This window comes from Acanthochromis polyacanthus, chromosome 6 (genome assembly GCF_021347895.1).
Source record: "Acanthochromis polyacanthus isolate Apoly-LR-REF ecotype Palm Island chromosome 6, KAUST_Apoly_ChrSc, whole genome shotgun sequence".
Lineage (NCBI taxonomy): Eukaryota > Metazoa > Chordata > Actinopteri > Pomacentridae > Acanthochromis > Acanthochromis polyacanthus.
Window position 1 is genome coordinate 38,858,208 of NC_067118.1, and position 18,036 is coordinate 38,876,243.

An 18,036-nucleotide genomic window follows, 5' to 3' on the forward strand; every position below is an offset into this window, starting at 1 on the left:
GGGGGACGGTGGGGATGTGCCCCCCCCCACACACACACACACACTTTTTGTCAGGGGTCATTTTGTCTCCAACACATTCAATTTCTTCACATGTAAGCCGTTGTAAACCCAGTTATTTTCAGCAGTATAGAAAATTCCGACGCTCATGAACGCACCATCCACACTCGGCCGAGAGTTGCGCAGACATACAGCACACCTTCGTGAGGTTAAAAAAAACCGTGCAGATGCTAAATTTGCGCCTATGCCAAGTGGAAGCTCCGACCAGAGACGTGCAGGGGCAAAATTTCGGCCCGGGAGAATTAGTACTATAGCGGCCCACAGACCCTTTTACCCACAGGTACCGATAGCTCAACAGGTTGAGCCTCCGCCTTTGGTGCGGGGATTGTGAGTTTGAGCCCAGCTTGTGGAACTTTGCCGCCGTTCTTCGACATTTTCTCAAAGTGCTGTGGTCTCCATCCCCCCCACTTTTAAAAACAAACTGACGCCCTTGCATTTCGGAGAATGGGAGTAACAAAGAGAACACCCAGCTCCACATGACTGCTGCTGCTGCAATCCTCCCACTTCAAACACTGCGGTTATGAGTCTATTCTTACCAGCAACGGGACAATGTGGATGAATCAGCCAAAAGCTCAGCGGGAAGATGATGTTTTCGCTGACTCATGTCTGTGCTCAAAGAGTTTCACACACCAAGTGACTAAGAAATAAACGGCCCCACGTATTTTTTTCCACTTCCTATTGATTTCCCATCTTAGATGACCACACTGTTCCTTCTTTCTTCTTTCTTGCATGCGAGCCAAGACATCTCCTCCCCACTAAAGCGTGAAGCCAAAGAGGTTCATAAATGTAAATGTGCTGGAAAGGCACCAGATTGAAGTGAGACTTCATCCAATGAGGAACTTGTGTTATGTAACAGAGCTTTGATCAAAATGACACGCTGTCTCCAGACTGTAATTGCCACCCCTTTACAATTATACTGGAAAAATGTGACCACTGATACACTGCATGTGTTTTATTTGCACTTAACTGTAGTCAGTGTGAACAATTTTTGTTGGGGTTCATTAAATTCCAAATACACCGACTGTGATTTAATATTAATCCATAAAAGATCAGTTTTTTGGGAATGACACGTGGAGATGGAGGAAAACTTTTCCTGGTTTGTTTACTGTGAAGACTAACATGTTTTCAACAGTTGAAGGGAGAAAGCAAAGCAGGGTAATAACTGCACATTTTAGACTGTCGGACACCGAAAAATGTCAAATATTCAAAAAGCTGTGACTGAAGACGCTCTTCTCCAGCTTCCTCCAAATGTATTTTCAGCCAAGTCTAGATGTCATCATCAATTATAGACTCCTAATTACATCACTTTATCAGAATATTTGGCCAGAACCTGCAAATTACTCTTGCACAGGCCAATTTCTAAGTTATTTATCTTTTCTGAACAAAAAAAAAAGGCACACTTATATATCAAGAGGATCATTATTTCAGTGCTAAACAACAGCAGATGTAGTTTTTCGATGCATTTTATTGAGCCACTGGTCAAATACGCATCCAAGTTGTCATTATAGTGCAAAAGGTGACCATCTTTTCCACAAAGAAAAACATACAGATATGCCTGTATTTATATATATATATTAAAGAAAAATATGATAAATTTCTCTAACTCAAAACTTCAAATCCAGCAGATTGTGTTTGTCCGAGTACAATAGTAATCTCAAAATAGTTTGTGCCGCCATAACGCTAAGAAGAACAACTGCTACCGCTGCTTCTGAAACACATCCCTTCATTTACTGATGGAGCCGAGCCGCCCAGCTGTGCGTGGTGGAACATTTACCACTGATAAAAGGAACAAACACTGATGTGAAATAACAAAACAAAAATAATTTAGTTAACTTAAAAGTAGTCCTCTAAGAAGATGACCTTTTTTCACAGGTTCTTGGAGTTTCAGTAAGTACCGCTGACTGCTTGTGTTATTTAAAACTCCTAACAAGCGTTCGATAAAATAATAGGTTTAGCTCTTTGGATACCAGTATAACCTGCTTCAGTTCCACCATAGCAGTCTCTGCAGCGCCACATCAAAACATGTATGCGCTGCGTTTTCAAAAGTCTCCTGCCCAGCGTGTTTTGGGTTTCATGTGGCGTTCATCATTTGTCAAAAAAAACAACAACACAACTTTCAAACAGGTCTTCACTTGGAATCTCCCAGCAGGTGGACAATGAGTTCGTACGAGGAGAGGACGATGGCTGTGTTGGGGATTTGTCTGATTAGCTGTGGAATGAGTCCTCTGTAAAAGGCTGCGTAGCCTTCCTCCACCGCTATTAACCTCCCCGTCTGGAAGAAATACTTGTACTTGCTGCCCTCCTCGCGCAGCCTCGTCCGAATGACCTCTGTGGAGACACACAAGGAGAGTCTACAATGGAAAAACTGCTCCTCTCAAAACGAGAAAAAAAAATATTTCAAGGAACTTTTACCCTGAAATAAGTGAAAATTTCTGCCAATACAACAAGTGAAAAACGGTTTGGTGAGATTTCTTGAAATAAGATAGATTTAGAGCCAGACATGCTAAAAAAATAAGTTTTTCACTCAAAAATAGATTTTTGTTTTCATGCAGAATCCTAACTTGAGATGGATTAACCCTCCCGTTGTCCTCATTTACAGGCACCAAAAAATATTGTTTCCTTGTCTGAAAAAAAAAAAAAAAATCAGCAAAAAATTCCCTAAATTTCTGAAAATTTGCAAAATTGTCAAGAAGAAAATTCCAATAATTCCTTAAAAATTTCCCTTAAAAGTTTTATTTTAAAAAAATCCTCCACATTTGGCAAGAAAATCCCTGTAAATATTTTCAAAATAATGAGTAAAAATCTTCCCAAAAAAATCCTAAAAATATCTGAAGTGATTACATATAGATCAGTAAAACTTCTAAAATTTGTGAAAGAACATTCACAAAAAAAATCAACCAAAATCCAGCAAATTTCACTGGATTTGTTGTAAATGTTCTTAAGAAACATATTTAACATTTCAGATCAATTTGACCCACAGGACGACAGGAGGGTTAAACTTATTTTGAATTTTCTTGTAAAATTCAACTCAAAACAAGATAATTTCAAGATTGTTAAGATATTTAAGATGCATTGTCTTAAAACAAGTCCCTCCATCTCGCTGAAATGTCTCTTGTTAAGTGAATGTATCTTAAATCAAGTGGGATGAGACATTTTGACTAAAAATAAGACACACAGACTTGGTAAGATCTTGAGTTTTTGCAGTGTAAAGACCCTCCTCCCACACATTTGGCTGTTCAGCTGCAAGCGACAAGCAGTGGACCTGAGTGTTTACCGTGTGGGTAGGCTATGCAGGAAGCACAGCCCTTTGAGAAAGCAGCTGCCATCATCAGGCCCAGGAAGTCCGACGCTCCCTTCTCGCTTTCGCTCTTGGGTGAGTTGAACTGGCTCTGGGCGAGCTGCTTCTTCAGCGTCTCGTAGATGAGGAAGCAGATCATGGTCTCTGAGATGCCAGCGTAGGACGCAGTCAGGCCGCGGTAGAAGCCCCGGACTCCCTCCATTTTGTAAACATGGCGAGCACACTGCAGCGCGTTCATCTTCTTCTCTCCCCTGGCTCTGAAAGGTGACAGGAGGTCAAAACGGTCCATGAGTGACATTATAATAACTGTTATTCATAAAGCACTTTCTTTGTGTCGTCCTGCGGGTCAAAATTGACCCATTTTAAAGTTTGAAAATGTGTGTGTGTGTGTGTGTGTGTGTGGGGGGGGGGGGGGGGGGGATAAAAAAAAAAATCACAGTGAAACTTCTGATGTCCACATTTTCGGCAAATCTTTGAACATTTTTTGGTGGAAAAAAGAAATGTTAAAAATGTTTAAGAACATTCACAACAACAAAAAATAGAAAATTATTTCAAAAAAAAAATCAGAAAAATTAGAAGTTTTACTGATATATATGCAACTAGTTTAGATATTTTTTAGGATTTTTTTTGGAATATTTTTGCTCATTTTTGAAAATATTTACAAGAATTTTCTTGCCAAATTTGGGGGATTTTTTTAAAAAAATAAAGCTTTTAAGGAAAACTTTCAAAGAATTATTGGAATTTTCTTCCTGAAGGTTTAACAAATTTTCAGAAATTTGGGGGATATTTTTGCTGAATTTTTGGATTTTTTTTTTCAGACAAGGAAACAATATTTCTTTGGTGCCCATAAATGAGGACAACAGGAGGGTTACAATCAGCTCTAGCATGAACTGGGAGCCAATGGAGGGCTAAACTAACACCTGTTACAACTGTTTATGATCATCTGTCTATATTTATTCATCAGGATCGCCAGACTGCGGTGGATAAAACAAACAGTTGAAGTCCTCGTTTAAATGTTCAGGAAACAACCCGTTTTATTGTTTAAACACTTACTCACATTTCTCCATAAGGAAGCTTTTTAAAGTACCTCGTGTTTCCTCATTGGGCCATATAAGCAACTCTAACTGTAACTGAAGGTGCTTTCAGATTATTCACTATTTTTCTTTCTCAATCATAAATCCACCATTTTGTGCTACAGGACAAAGGGGTTGTTGGTCAAGTGTGGATGAACAAACTTCCTCCTGTGAGCTCACATGACACTACTACCCTGTACTTGGAAATGTAAATATAGACTCGTCTTCTGCAGGCAGGACAGGACATCACGCTGTGTATTTATGGACTCGGGTCACACGCAGCAGAACTCAAGGACAGCCCCATGAAGGTAGGCTCAGCGTAAAGGTTTCTATCAAAGGTCACATTCTAGAGAGAGGCTTCCCGACAGCCAGGATCTGGAAATAAGTCGCACTGTTTCACACACACACATCACAACCAGGACGCCTCAGTCTGCCAAGAGCTAAAAAAACAAAGTACAGTGTGCATACTTTTTCTCCAGCTGCATTCTGGTCTTGACCATCCAGATGGGGTTCATCAGAGAGTTGGTAACAAAAGCTGAGAACAAGGAACAAAACAAGCACATTCAGTTTCATATTTGGTGTCCAATAAGATAATCATCCTCTTCAATCATCTAGCTCATAGAAAAGCTGTAAAAACACAGTGAAGGAGATTATGAGCACAGAGAAATGACTCGGATATATGACTACAATGGAAAAAATGCCCCGTTCAAAACAAGAAAAAAAATTAGTTCAAACAACTTTTATCTTGAAATAAATGAAACAATCTGCCAATAGAGCAAGTAAAAATGGATTGGTAAGATTTCTTGAAATAAGATATGATATTGAGAATACTGAGATCTTAAAATTAGCTGGGAAACTTTATTTTAACCTTTATTTTACCAGGATTGTCAAGCTTAGGTGTATTAACCCTCCTGTTGTCCTCATTTACAGGCAACAAAAAATATTGTTAAAATGTCTAAAAAAAAAATCTCCAAAAAAATCCATAAAATGTATAAAAAATTGCAAAATCTTCAGGAAGAGAATTCCTTACAAGTTTCCGTTAAAACTTTTATTTTTAAGAAAAAAAAATTGGCAAGAAATAAAAACTCAAAAAATGAAAATTGTAAATATTTTCAAAACATGAATAAAAATCTTCCAAAAAAAAATCCTAAAAATATCTAAAGTGATTACATATAAATGAGTAAAACTTCTAATATTTTCTTCAAGAACATTCAGAAAAAAAATCAACCAAAATCCAGCAAAATTCACTGGATTTTGGTTGATTTTTTTTCCGAATGTTCTTGAAGAAACAGTGTAACATTTTTTTCCCCAAATCAAAAAATTGTTCAACAATTTCCCAAAAAATATTGAAAATGCTGAACTTTTCACTGTAATTTCCCCCCCCACCCCACATTTTCAAACGGGTCAATTTGACGCACAGGACGACACGAGGGTTAAAATAAGATAATTTTAAGATTATTTGACTTGACAAGATATTTAAGATGCACTGTCTTAACCTGTTAGTCCCTGATCCCTGTTTTTGAGGCACCTGCTCGAAAATGAAAAAAATAAATAAAAAGGTTAGAGCTGTGGAAATACAACCTCTATGAGAATAATCGTGATATCAAAATAAAGGTAAGACCAGTGAGATTTCATCAGAGGTGTAACCATCACTGTAGGTGCCACTGTGTCAGAGCAAATGCAGAAGGAACACAGGAAAAAATGAAAGTTTTTTATCCTCGCCTAAAAATAAAAAAAACTCTTGATAGTATCGTCATCATATAGTATCATTATGAGTGTTTAGAGGAGATTCTAAGCTTTCTGTGGGTATGTGGAATGTGTATGTGTGTGAAAGGGAGACAGCTGCTGACTTTGTTTTGCGAGGTTAAAACAACTCCCTCCATCTGCTGAAATGTCACTTGTTAAGGGAATTTCTCTTAAATCAAGTGGGAGGAGACATTTTGACTAAAAATAACACAAATAGACTTGGTAAGATTTGACTTTTTGGTGGTGTACACAAGAAAATATGACATTCCTGAAGGAAATGATGTCCGTTTCATAGACTCTGAAAGTGCCCACATGGCAAACAAAAATATATGGAGTGCTTTTCAGACAATAAAGCGTCCCATTTTACTGCCGTTTATCACAAGTATACAACACAAGCTAATGAACAGATGACTCACCTGCAGCACCTGCAGAGGACATGTGCACCAGTCCACTATTGGGGACAAACAGCCCGTTGAACATCTCTTTAGACTTTGAGTATGCAGCAAAGTAAATGGCTCTGAAACACACACAGAACAGACCGTTCAGAACTGGACACTGACTCAGCTGTAGATTAGCACACTTTGATGAAATACAAATGTAATTTCTAAATGTGGTTAATAATAGCCGGAGTTATGCAATCGGTTCATTTGGGCTGGTGTGAGTGTTTGACAGAGTGCATCCAGAGCGATCTGTTCCCCAGCGCTGCTCTGTCTGCTTGGCTTCTGGAACAGACTGTCACTGCACCAGAATGGGCTGAATAAGCACTGGGAACCACAGAGCTGCTTTCACTCTGAACCTGTCCAAGTTGGCCAGTGGAACAGAGGGAGAGTGGCACCGCTGAGCAAAGGATAATCCAGCGAATACTAATTAACCACAAGGGGAATGATAAGTAACCTATAACCACTTTCAGTACCACAGAAAGTCAAATGAACGTTTAGGAATGGTTATATTACGGCTATATAGTGGAGTTTACACCCACGACTATCGCCCGAGAAGAAAAAAATGGGGCAAAGTACTGACTTTTTGTTGACACTGAAAGCAGAACAAAGGTGAAACTAAAACGTCAGAAGGTGTACCCACGTCAGATTCAGATTGAACTTCAGTTGCAGATCAAGGAACATCTAGTTTTTCCCTGTATTTCTGTGAATGTTTAAACAGTTCATATGTTCTAACAACGACAATGAAAAATAAAAGGCACAGTGTCCTCCTTTTTGTTTTCTTTGGTTGAGGTTCATAAAAATAACTGACTCTACAGAAAACTAAGGACTCTGCTTTGTTTAACGTTTGGTACCTCGGTGTGTGTTATCGTGAACTTGTACGCTAACAGGTGACGGGCAGATGGACAACCCAGATGTACACTGTGGAGGGTAAACACTGAATTCACTGTACCTTGAAGGAGCAACACCAACAAGGTTCGGCCCCAGCCCTCGGAAGAGAGATCTCGGTCCCTCTTTTTCAAGAATTGACCTGAAATAAAAGCAAAGAGTCGTTGAGCCATTAAAACACAGTTTCAATCGGACACATTTTTATTAAACTGTCTCTATATTTGTTTCAGCAAAAGCCTGGATTATCCAAGGCTATATTAGGGGAATGAACATGATAGCCCAACTCAAGCAATCATCCCAGGTCTTGTGCCAGTTCGGATCACTTGAGCCGGTTTTGAAGTTCATCCACTGAACTCAGTCACCACAGTACTGCTTGGTTTGTCACGTCAGCCACATCCCCACAGAGCCGGTTAACTCTGTACGGAACCAAACTCATTCTCCAAATGGAAGTCTGCTTTCCCAGAAGGCAAGAAAAACTGCAGTTTGGACTGGTTTCTATAACGCACACCTCATCAGTCTAGCCGGGTTCATGTATTTATCATCTCTCTCTGATCCCCAGCACCTCTTTTCAAACAACAATGAGCTTAAAGACATAACTTCTTTTTAAGTTGTAGTGGTCTTGAGGTTTCAATATAGAGACAAAGAGTTTCAGGTTTGTTATAAATGTCTTCTCAACACTAACATCTCTGAACAATTTGTTTGCATCAACTTAATTAAGCTGCAAAACTCACATGAGACCTCAACTAACAAAGTAATATTTGTCCAAAAAAAAAAAAAAAAAAAAAGAGTTGTCTTTAGGCATGTGCAACTTTTACGGCCTACAGCTGCAGCTTACACCAGTCTAGACCGGCTGAATTTGAGACCTCCTTGCTCTAAGTGTAATATAACACTGATGCAGCACCGGAGTTCAAACCTTTTCCAGTTCTTTGTTGGCCCACTGGGGCTTCTAGTCTTCCACAATCTAAGCAAACTCTAATTAAAGGGCTACAGTCGTGGACGCCATAAAAACGGATTTTATCCGTAGCTCCATATCAGGCCTGATGGAAAAGCGTGGTTTGTGTCGGCCCAAACAGCTGGGTTAATACTTTAAATGTGAGCAGAACACGGAGTACTTAATCCCCACATAATGTAGGAGAAGATTAAAGGCCTTCATTTTAAGACTACGAAAGCAGAATATAAATCACAGGCTTTGCCAAATGTTTCATATTCTCACAGACTAATAAGAACAGAATCTAATGCAACAATTCCAAACTAAAGAAAAAGACCTGCATTTTAGAATTAGGGTTTTTATGCCAAAAGAAAAGTCACCTGCTAACAATAATGCCAGTCCCTACATGGCAGCCCTGAAAAACATCAAAGTGCTCCAGCTGTCAGGAAGGAACACTTTGTCCCCGTGTTTGCATTTAGGGAAATACAGATGCCTCATGGGATAGCCGATACGGCACGCTGCATCGCTGTTTGCTTTACAAACAATACAAACAAGCAGCTTACCGTAGGACCTGCAGCAGCCCGGGTGTCACAGCCCCCGGTCGGATAACCCCGGTGCCACTCAGGGTGCCCAGCTGGACCTGGAAGACCGGCCGGAGGGTGAGACCTGAGGACTGCAGCCGTGTCTTCAGCACCTCCAGGGGGCAGGTGACGATGGCTCCCACCGTACCACTGCATCTGCAAAATAAATCACACAGAAAGTTAGAACCTTAGGCCTTGAGAGGTTCAAAATCTTGCAGGTGATGTGCCCTCAGTCAACACGTATTGTTTAACAAATGTACAACCTGTTAAAGTGGTGTGGTGTGATTATTTACAAGGTTACTCATAACGTCTACCAAGGAGAGTGTTTTTCCATCATCACACAGCTGAAGCACTACTGGCCAAGTGCAATGAACAATTATGGTCAAAGCCTGGTCTCATGCTCTGCAGCAGAGTTAAGCTGACACATCTGGTTTACAGGGTTTTCCAGCTCAGACACTTTAACTGCACTTGGAACGGGTCGTTTGCCTGAGGAAAGACTACTTTTAGACCGCGCTCTCCTCAATTTCCGCACAATTAATTAATTTAGTTCTTTGCAACTCTCCCCGGTACATCCTTTATTAACCGTGTAACCTTGTCAGTGATCAGCTTAGAAGTCTGGAACAGATTAAAGTAAGCCTCATGTACCGTCTGAAGGACAGAGTCAAACATCTTAGCAGAGGTAACACCTGACCTAATTGTCAGTTCACTCATCACCAGTCATCCCTCCAGCTGAACTCTTGATTAGGTTTCTGCACATTGCAAGACCAATGTGACAAACAAATACATGATGAAACAATGTGACCATGACCGCTGAACACAAAGATAAGAAACAAAGGGAAATAGATGCAACACTGCCGGCCCTTTAAGAAACAAATGCACTCATAGACCTACATTGTGTGCATTAATTAGTGGTTTTGTCGTACTAGATGAGCTAGTTTGTTGTTTCACTGCTGGGCAAGTCTGAGTAATGTTGTGCGCAGTATGTTTAATTGTAAAGTTATCTGTGTCATTTTTAACTCATGTGAAGGCTCCTAGAATACCCCAAAAAACACTCTCTACATACATTTTCTTATTATTTATGAAGATAATAAGAGGTTAGGGTGATTGGCAATGAGATATTCCAATGATACTCAAAATTTACTAAAACATACCTGTAATTTCAACACATTTAAAGTCGCCTGTATGGATAGAAAATTGATATTCTACCAAATGCTGTCTATAACCAAAGATATAAATTCAGATAGGCTTCTCAGAGGGTACTGAACATGTTTTATGATGACAAGTTTCAAAAATAGCGAATGAAATAATTAAAGAAATAGTGTCTCTTCTGTATTAGAATAAAAATTCTAACTACAAAAGTACCTAGGCTGTATTAAAAACCCAACTTTAACAAAAACAGGTTCCAAAAAACTAAGAAGCAGCCCAATGAAAAAAAACAGAAACAATGAAAATCAGGACATTTTTATCACTTTATTTAAAAAAAAAACAATCAGGCCAGGACTTGAAAACAAGAGGCTGTTTGTGCTGGGAAAGTTCTGTTTGATTCAAGACGACACATGTCTCTTGGCTGTCTTCATAAGCTGGTCATAAATTCAAGGGTGACATGGCGTCATTTTTGTTTTTTTAAAGCCAGTGTCCCTAAATGTGACCTTAACGTTACCAAGCTGCCCTCCAACTCCACATTATATCACAGCATTGAATATCATTATAAGGGCTTCATAAATACTACTACAACATACACGTGAGACAGAAAGTTGTCAAAAAAGAACATCAGTTATGTAACAGGCTGCGGTTGACGGTTTTCTCAGATCACTGGGTTGGAAGTGAGGCTGTTTGCTATGAAGACTCCGCTGTTATGCAACACTGAAGGGCAACCTGCGGCTAAATGCTAACAGACGCTGTCGCTGCGCCACATCCAAAGCAGTCACAAGGGGAGGAAGACGGTCTCGACGCCAAGTCAGTCTTCAGTTACAAGTTAAAAATATCAGCTCGTAACACAAAGTAACCCCACAGCACTAACACAACCTTCCGAAACAGCTGACAGCGACTTCTTGCTAGCTAACGGCAGCTGCTAGCAAACTTCCGCACGGGTATAACTTAACTGCTAGCTGATACAAAGAATAATATATATATATATTTTTAAAACGTACCAAGTGGTGCTTTATTCGCCACAACGTTAGCTAGGTTGTTAGTTAAGTGTGTAACACGAACATTAATTACACCCCAGACGTATTTAATGAACAATAAACACTTGAAAACGAATAAAGAAACGAAAGATCGCTGCGTGCTAACACGAGCTAGCTTAGCATGCCGGGCTAGTCTGCCTCCGATTTAAGACTAAATCCTTTCAGAATTAGCACCGCAGCAAAGGACACTAAGCTCATGCTTCCTCTTCGTGAACGTTTGAGTTATTAATACCCCATTGGGGGCATTTAAAGTGACTTACCCCCCGGCGAAGAGATGCAGCAGCGTGTCTCTTTGCGCCATGTTGCCCTCTTCTCAAACAGCCACCATGTTCTTATTACAGTGTCGGTAGAATGGCGGTAGTGTTAAAAGAAAAAAAAGAGAGAGGTCAGAAGCGGTCTTTGTTAGGATCCCGGTGTGCCTCCGCTAGTGTGAACACCGGCTCTGAGCTGGCAGGGTGACCTGAAGTGCGGCTCTCATTGCGTCAGATGGCCGTCTGGGGGTGTTGTCCGTGACGTGGGAACATGTGCTCGATTCTCCTGGCTTTTTTTTCACGTCGTTGCCCAATTACAGGCGGCCGAAGAAAAAAACACAACAGCAGATCATCACTGACCTTGACTACTTTCGGTACACAATGAAACCGATCCTGTGCATCATGCGCAGAATTAACAGCAGTATTCTTATAATGGCCCGCAGTCCTTAAGGGAAGTATGCTTGGTTTCGTTATGAATGAGCCATGATAAATATACAGATACACCATGACAAAAACAAAATAACTCAAGGGAGAGCATTTTTAAGGACTTAATGGAGACAATCACAATCAGAGGACTTACAACAGTAGTGAGAAAATCACCTCAATCTCAAATACAGTCACGGAAAAATTGATTAGAGCACCCTCGTTTTCTTCAATTTCTTGTTCATTTTAAAGCCTGGTACAACTACAGGTACATTTGTTTGGACAGGTATAATGGTATCAACAAAAACAGCTTATAAGAGTTTAAGAGCTGATATCTAGACAGTTTAAAGCCAAAATCTCTTAAGTTCTTTCATCAATAGCTATGGCATGGTGCGGCCAAAAACAGCTTTTAGGCATTTCATGTTTTTTTCTCTGTCTGTTTTAGTCCCATGATCCACAGAGGAGTTAGTACTTGATTACATAACTATTGTTTTTGATGACTGCAGCCATGCCTCTTGGCATGCTTTCCACCAGCTTCTGCTGTCACAGCAGCCCATTTTTTGTTGAGGAAATTCAAACTAATCTGCTTTGTTTTTGGGTTTGTGGTTCTTCATTTAGCATTTATGATTTTCCACAGGTTTTCAGTTGGATTTAGATCTGGTGATAGAGCAGCCAAGGCATGGTTCCGATGTTCTGGTTCTCCATCCAGGCTTTAACTGACCTTGTCTTGCTGGAAAATCCAGTCATTGGAGGCAGGAAAGAGTTTTCCAGCTGATGGAAGAAGACTTTTTTTTTCAAGAGTAGCCCCAAACATGACCTGGTTTATTCTCCCTGTTCCACCCAGACTGAGACTACCCCAGATGGTCCCTGATCCACCCCCATGTTTTACTGTAGGGGCAGACAGTCTAGTTTGTAGCTTCTCCAGTCTTCTTCCTAACCAGTACGTTGTCTGGAGTGGGCATCAACTGAAAACTGGATTCATCCCTGAAGAGAACCTTAGTCCAATCATCAACAGTCCAATCCTTGTGATCTCAGCAAAGAGTAACCGGCTTTCCTCTGCCTTTCCTTGATGAAGGCCATCTTCCTGCCCCGTGGGACTTCAGACCAGCTTCAAGAAGTCGGTTGCCAACTGTCCTTGCTGAACAAGTCCCATTTCTCCACATTGCCCACTCATTTTTAAGGTCCCTGGAGGTCTGATGGCGATTCCTGACAGGAACAGATGAGTGACGGTCATCTGGTGGTAGAAAGACGTTTCCTGACCAGCTATCAGTTTGTTAGAACCATGCTGGTCTTGTTTTTTCTTGGTGTGATGAACGGCTGTCTTGGAGATCTTCAGTTTTTTCTCTACCTGTCTCTCACTCATCCCAATTTCCAGCAGTGCCAAGACGGCTACTTTTGTGGCTTCACATAATTCTTTAGTTTTAGGCATTATGTGAGACATGACAACTTGTGAGTTGTGCTACAGCTTGAATGTTCTCAGGAAACCACTCTAGGCCTTTACATGTGCTGCTGATGACATGAAATGTCCTTGTATAAACCCTGGAAATACAATGAAACTGAAGGATGTCAAAGAGGACATAAAGTATGATGGAATCAGCTGCATTTTTTGCTGTGTTTGTTGTATTCTTCAGGTAATTTGCCTTTAGTGGTACCAGCCATTAAAATGAACAAGAAGCTGAAGAAAACAAAGAGTGGTCTAATAATTTTTTCCACAGATACCAAAGTTCTGGACAGGTGTTCTGTAAATACATTTATTTATTTATGTATGCTGCTCTTTGTTAATGGTGGCGTGTTGTTCTCTTCTATTGGACACAAGTCAGGTGACACACTTGACCAGTTCATAGTTTTCGCTTCTGTTTTTTTCCCATAGAGGCTCTCATGTGATGTGACTGTGCCAGTGTGCTTTGGTTTGTTATTGTGCAGGAATATTCCTCTTCAGTTGATAATGGTAAAACATATGCCAGTCTCTACATGCCGCCCACACCACCAGCAACACCCTCAAGCTGTCGGGAAGGAACACTGTGTGCCAGTGTTTGCAGGTAGGAAAACACAGAAATCTCAGGGGAGGGCTGGAATATTCCTCTTCAGCCAAATTTCTGCAGAGTAGGAGTCATTTTCTGGTGTATCCACAAACATTTCAGGTGCCATCTATAAATCAGATCTCCCCAACACCTTTTGCAGCTATGTTCTTCACTGTCAGGACTATGTGTTGACTGTGGTTGTCCTGCTCAGATTCATGCCAAACATGCTGGACTTCATGTGAACAAATTAGTTTTAGTCTCATTTGATCAAAGAACGTGCTCCCAACATTCATTAGTTTATGTATATTTGGCCTATTTGTCTACGGATACGGCACTTTCCATTTGCCAGACAGATACAGACCCGTACGCGAGTCTCACGAGTCAAGAAGCTGCTAACCACTGCAAACTGTTGAAAGGTAAGCAAAGGTTAAGGTTAGGGTTAGTGTTAGGGTCAGGTTTAGAGTCCGCACCTGTCGTACCGATGCTACGGGTCCGTACGGCTAGCGTCTACCGGGAGTCACGTGACCAGATCTCGCGTATCTGATTGGCAAATGGAAAGTGCCGTATCCGTAGGCCACAGGCTACGGGTACGGGTCCGTACCTCTAGCAACAACCAATCCAAAAGAGCAAGCGAGTTTTTTTTTTCTTGGCTGCCGTGTATAGATGTCGATGTTAATGCTAGGAACTGTCCTTCACAGAGCCTGAGCTATCACAGAACATTTCATTGACAACCTCCATGCCAAGTCTGAAGCACTTGGTCATCTGTCTTTCAAAAGTAGGTTGTGAAAGTCGGTGTCATTTTAGGAGACCGCTGCAGCTCTGATTAGAGGTACTATGGCTCATTTCCTGCTGTTTCCACTAATGTTTAGTTGGTCTTCAATCTTCTGGGATCCGTTCTGACAGTCTTATTTTTCAGTGACTCTGAATATTATTTCCCATATGAAGCCATGATGCAGACATGCTGATGGATGTAGCTTATAGTTCCCGGGCTAAGGTAGTTCTGGTCTTCACATGTCATTTTATAGTCATGATGATGCAGCTAGGCTAATTAGGAATCACAACTGTACTCAGTTTAGTTTAAATAATCACACGTTTTCTAGCTTCTTTGTCAGTGATCACAGGTTTGTTCACTTTTGTTGCATTGAGTCTCCAATTTGGGGTTTGGATTTTGAATATAATCTTTCTTAAACAATATAATCTTTCTTAAAAATGACTCTACTCTTAGGATAAAGCGGTGTATAGAGAATGGATGGATGGATGGACTCTACTCTTCAATTTAGCGAAAATGCAGTCATTGAGCAATGATTTGAAGTCATTTGACATTTGATTGATTTTGTACAGGGGTGGACTCTCTGCATTTAGATAACTAATACTAGTAGGAATGATGAGAATGAACAAAATGGAAAAAAAGTGGTCATATTTGACCTTTACTCAATTAAAATATGTTAGGAAGGGGTCAAAAATGCAAACTGCACTAACCGATATCCCCACCAACCTGCTTGTTTATCCCTCCTGTTGTCTTCATTTACGGGCACCAAAAAGTATTGTTTCCTTGTCTGAAAAAAATCGAAAAATTCAGCAAAAAAATTCCCCCAATTTCTGAAAATTTGGCCAAACCTTCTGGAAGAAAATTCCAATAATTCCTTCACAGTTTCCCTTAAAAATTTTATTTAAAAAAATTCCCCAAATTTGGCAAGAAAATTCTTGCAAATATTTTCAAAAAATGAGGAAAAATCTTCCAAAAAAAATCCCCAAAAATATCTAAAGTGATTCCATATATATCAGTAAAACTTCTAATATTTTCTTTAACAACAATCGCTGGATATTGGTTGATTTTTATGTGAATGTTCTTAAAGAAACATTTTTAACATTTCTTTTTTCCACCAAAAAATGTTCAGAGATTTCCCAAAAATGTTGAAAATGTGGACGTCAGAAGTTTCACTGTGAAATTTTTTTTTTACACATTTTCAAACTTTAAAACTGTTAAATTTTGACCCACAGGACAACATGAGGGTGAAGATAAAAATAAAGCTGCATGACACTATGCTCTATCTTAATCTATAAGGTTATCATAATGCAGTTACATAACTTTTATTACCTCCGGCTGCTCTAACAGTCTCCTTCTATCAAACTGTTTGTCTGCCTATAATTAGCCGGGATGCAGGGAGATAAAAAGTGAAAACAAGCTCGTCTTTTCCAACAGGGACACGGCGCAAAAACAAACATGTTAATGCCACCCGGAGACAAAACAGGCCTCCATGTCTATTAACTGTGCCACTATTTACATGCACTGCTGTGGAGTGAACCGCCCTCTAAAACACAGCATGCAATTAAACCTGGAATTCATTCCTGCTGTCACCCTGAGGATATCGAAGCCAGAGAAAAACAGGTTACTCAATCACATCGATAGCACTTTGTTTGTCTGTAGTTCTGTGCAATTAAACCATTCCATTGTTCCAAAACAGCCGCTTAAAACCAGATGTACTCGTTTGTCTTTTTTGTTTTTGTCCTTCTGCGCTCAACCTCAACATCAATTCTGGTTCTGGCATCATAAACACTGAGATTGGGCTAATTTTTAATCGCTGTTGAAGTTTGATGGTTCTGTAATTAGTTGTTGTTTGAGTTTGCTCTTTTAATAAAGTTAGAAATGTGGTTCCTCTGATTATGTAACAAAGCCTGGTGTCTGTTTCATCATGTCAGAATGAGTGATCTAATTTAAGCTTGTGCAAACGCGCCAACCTCTGAAATGGGAAACCATCACTATACTTTGGATTTCTGCCTCTTCATACTTGTAACGTGCACATTTCAGAGGCAGATTTAAATGGATTTAATATCTGCAGAGTTTCTGGGGGGATTTCCATACAACGTGCCGGATGATAGCTGTTTAATCAAAGAGACGTACACTACCGTTCAAAAGTTTGAAATGAAACTGCCTGGGAGACGTCAAGCTCTTGAACAGTAGTTTGGTCCCCTTTTTTCACGGCATAAACAGGCTTGAGTCCAAAATCTAAAAATAGCAATGTAAACATATGTAGCAGAACTTTGTTTTTCCTGTTTACATGTTCTGTTACTCAAATCCCAGGGTGGGCCTGAGATCTTTCTGCATGGAGTTTGCATGTTCTCCCTGTGCATGTGTGGGCTTCCTCCCACAGTCCAAAAATATGCTGAGGTTAATTGATGACTCTAAATTGCCCGTATGTGTGAATGTGAGTGTGATTGTGTGTCTGTATATGTAGCCCTGTGACAGACTGGCGACCTGTCCAAGGGTGTCCCCTGCCTTCGCCCGAATCAGCTGGGATCGGCTCCAGTGACTCTAGTGAGGATAAAGCGGTGAATAGAGAATGGATGGATGTTCTGTTACTTCGATAGCTCGAACTGTAAAATGCTGCTGATACAATGATCCATGCGGTGTCACAATGAAATTGGCCACACATTCATCTTGATACTTTAAGCATCTTTTTGTGTAATTTTGGTGTTATTTTTGTGTTTTATTTGGAATCATTTAGTTTCATTTCTGTGTTGTTTTGGTGTCTTTTAGCTTCATTTTTTGGTTTATTTAAGCATCTTTTTACGCCTGTCATTTTTGTGTTAAATCTGGCGGAATTTTCTGTCATTGCCGTGTCTTTTTGTGTCACTTTTTACTTATTTTAACATTTGTTTGTCGTTTCTGTGTGATTTTGGTCAAATTTTTGTGCTAAATTTGGCATCCTTTTGTGTCATGTTTGTGTTATTTTGTCTTTTTTAGCATCGCTTTTTGTCTTACATGTGATTTTTTTAGTTATTTAAGCATCTTTTGGTCATTTGTGTGTAATTTTGGTATTATTTTTGTGTTAAATTAGGCATCCTTTTGTGTCATAAGTCTTTTTGTGTTATTTTATCATCCCTTTGTGTCTTTGTAGCATCATTTTGTCATTTTACTGTTAAATTTGGCATCATTTTGTGACATTTTTGTGTTATTTTAGCATCTGTTTGCATCATTTTGTGTCTACTTTTAGTTATTGAAGTACGTGCGGTTGATAAACTGGTTATGTAGGTGTTGGAAATGCTGACATCTAGTGACCGAACAGGGAACATGCAGCTGCAGGACTGATTATTATTCATGCCATTTCATTTTTACCCCCCACCCCTTTCATTGTTAATCATAATG

General features: G+C 39.9%; 1 protein-coding gene across 1 annotated transcript; it reads right to left on the bottom strand.

The window, feature by feature from the left end:
* Window positions 1-1,504: 1,504 nt before the first annotated feature.
* On the bottom strand, window positions 1,505-11,695 carry slc25a33 (solute carrier family 25 member 33). Its single transcript, XM_051950073.1, has 7 exons — window positions 11,455-11,695; window positions 8,991-9,164; window positions 7,564-7,641; window positions 6,591-6,691; window positions 4,897-4,963; window positions 3,332-3,612; window positions 1,505-2,385 (listed from the first exon to the last, which is right to left on the bottom strand). The coding sequence occupies exons 1-7, from the start codon at window positions 11,493-11,495 to the stop codon at window positions 2,186-2,188; spliced, it is 942 nt and encodes a 313-aa protein (XP_051806033.1). The 5' UTR covers window positions 11,496-11,695; the 3' UTR covers window positions 1,505-2,185.
* Between the last annotated feature and the right edge of the window lie 6,341 nt (window positions 11,696-18,036).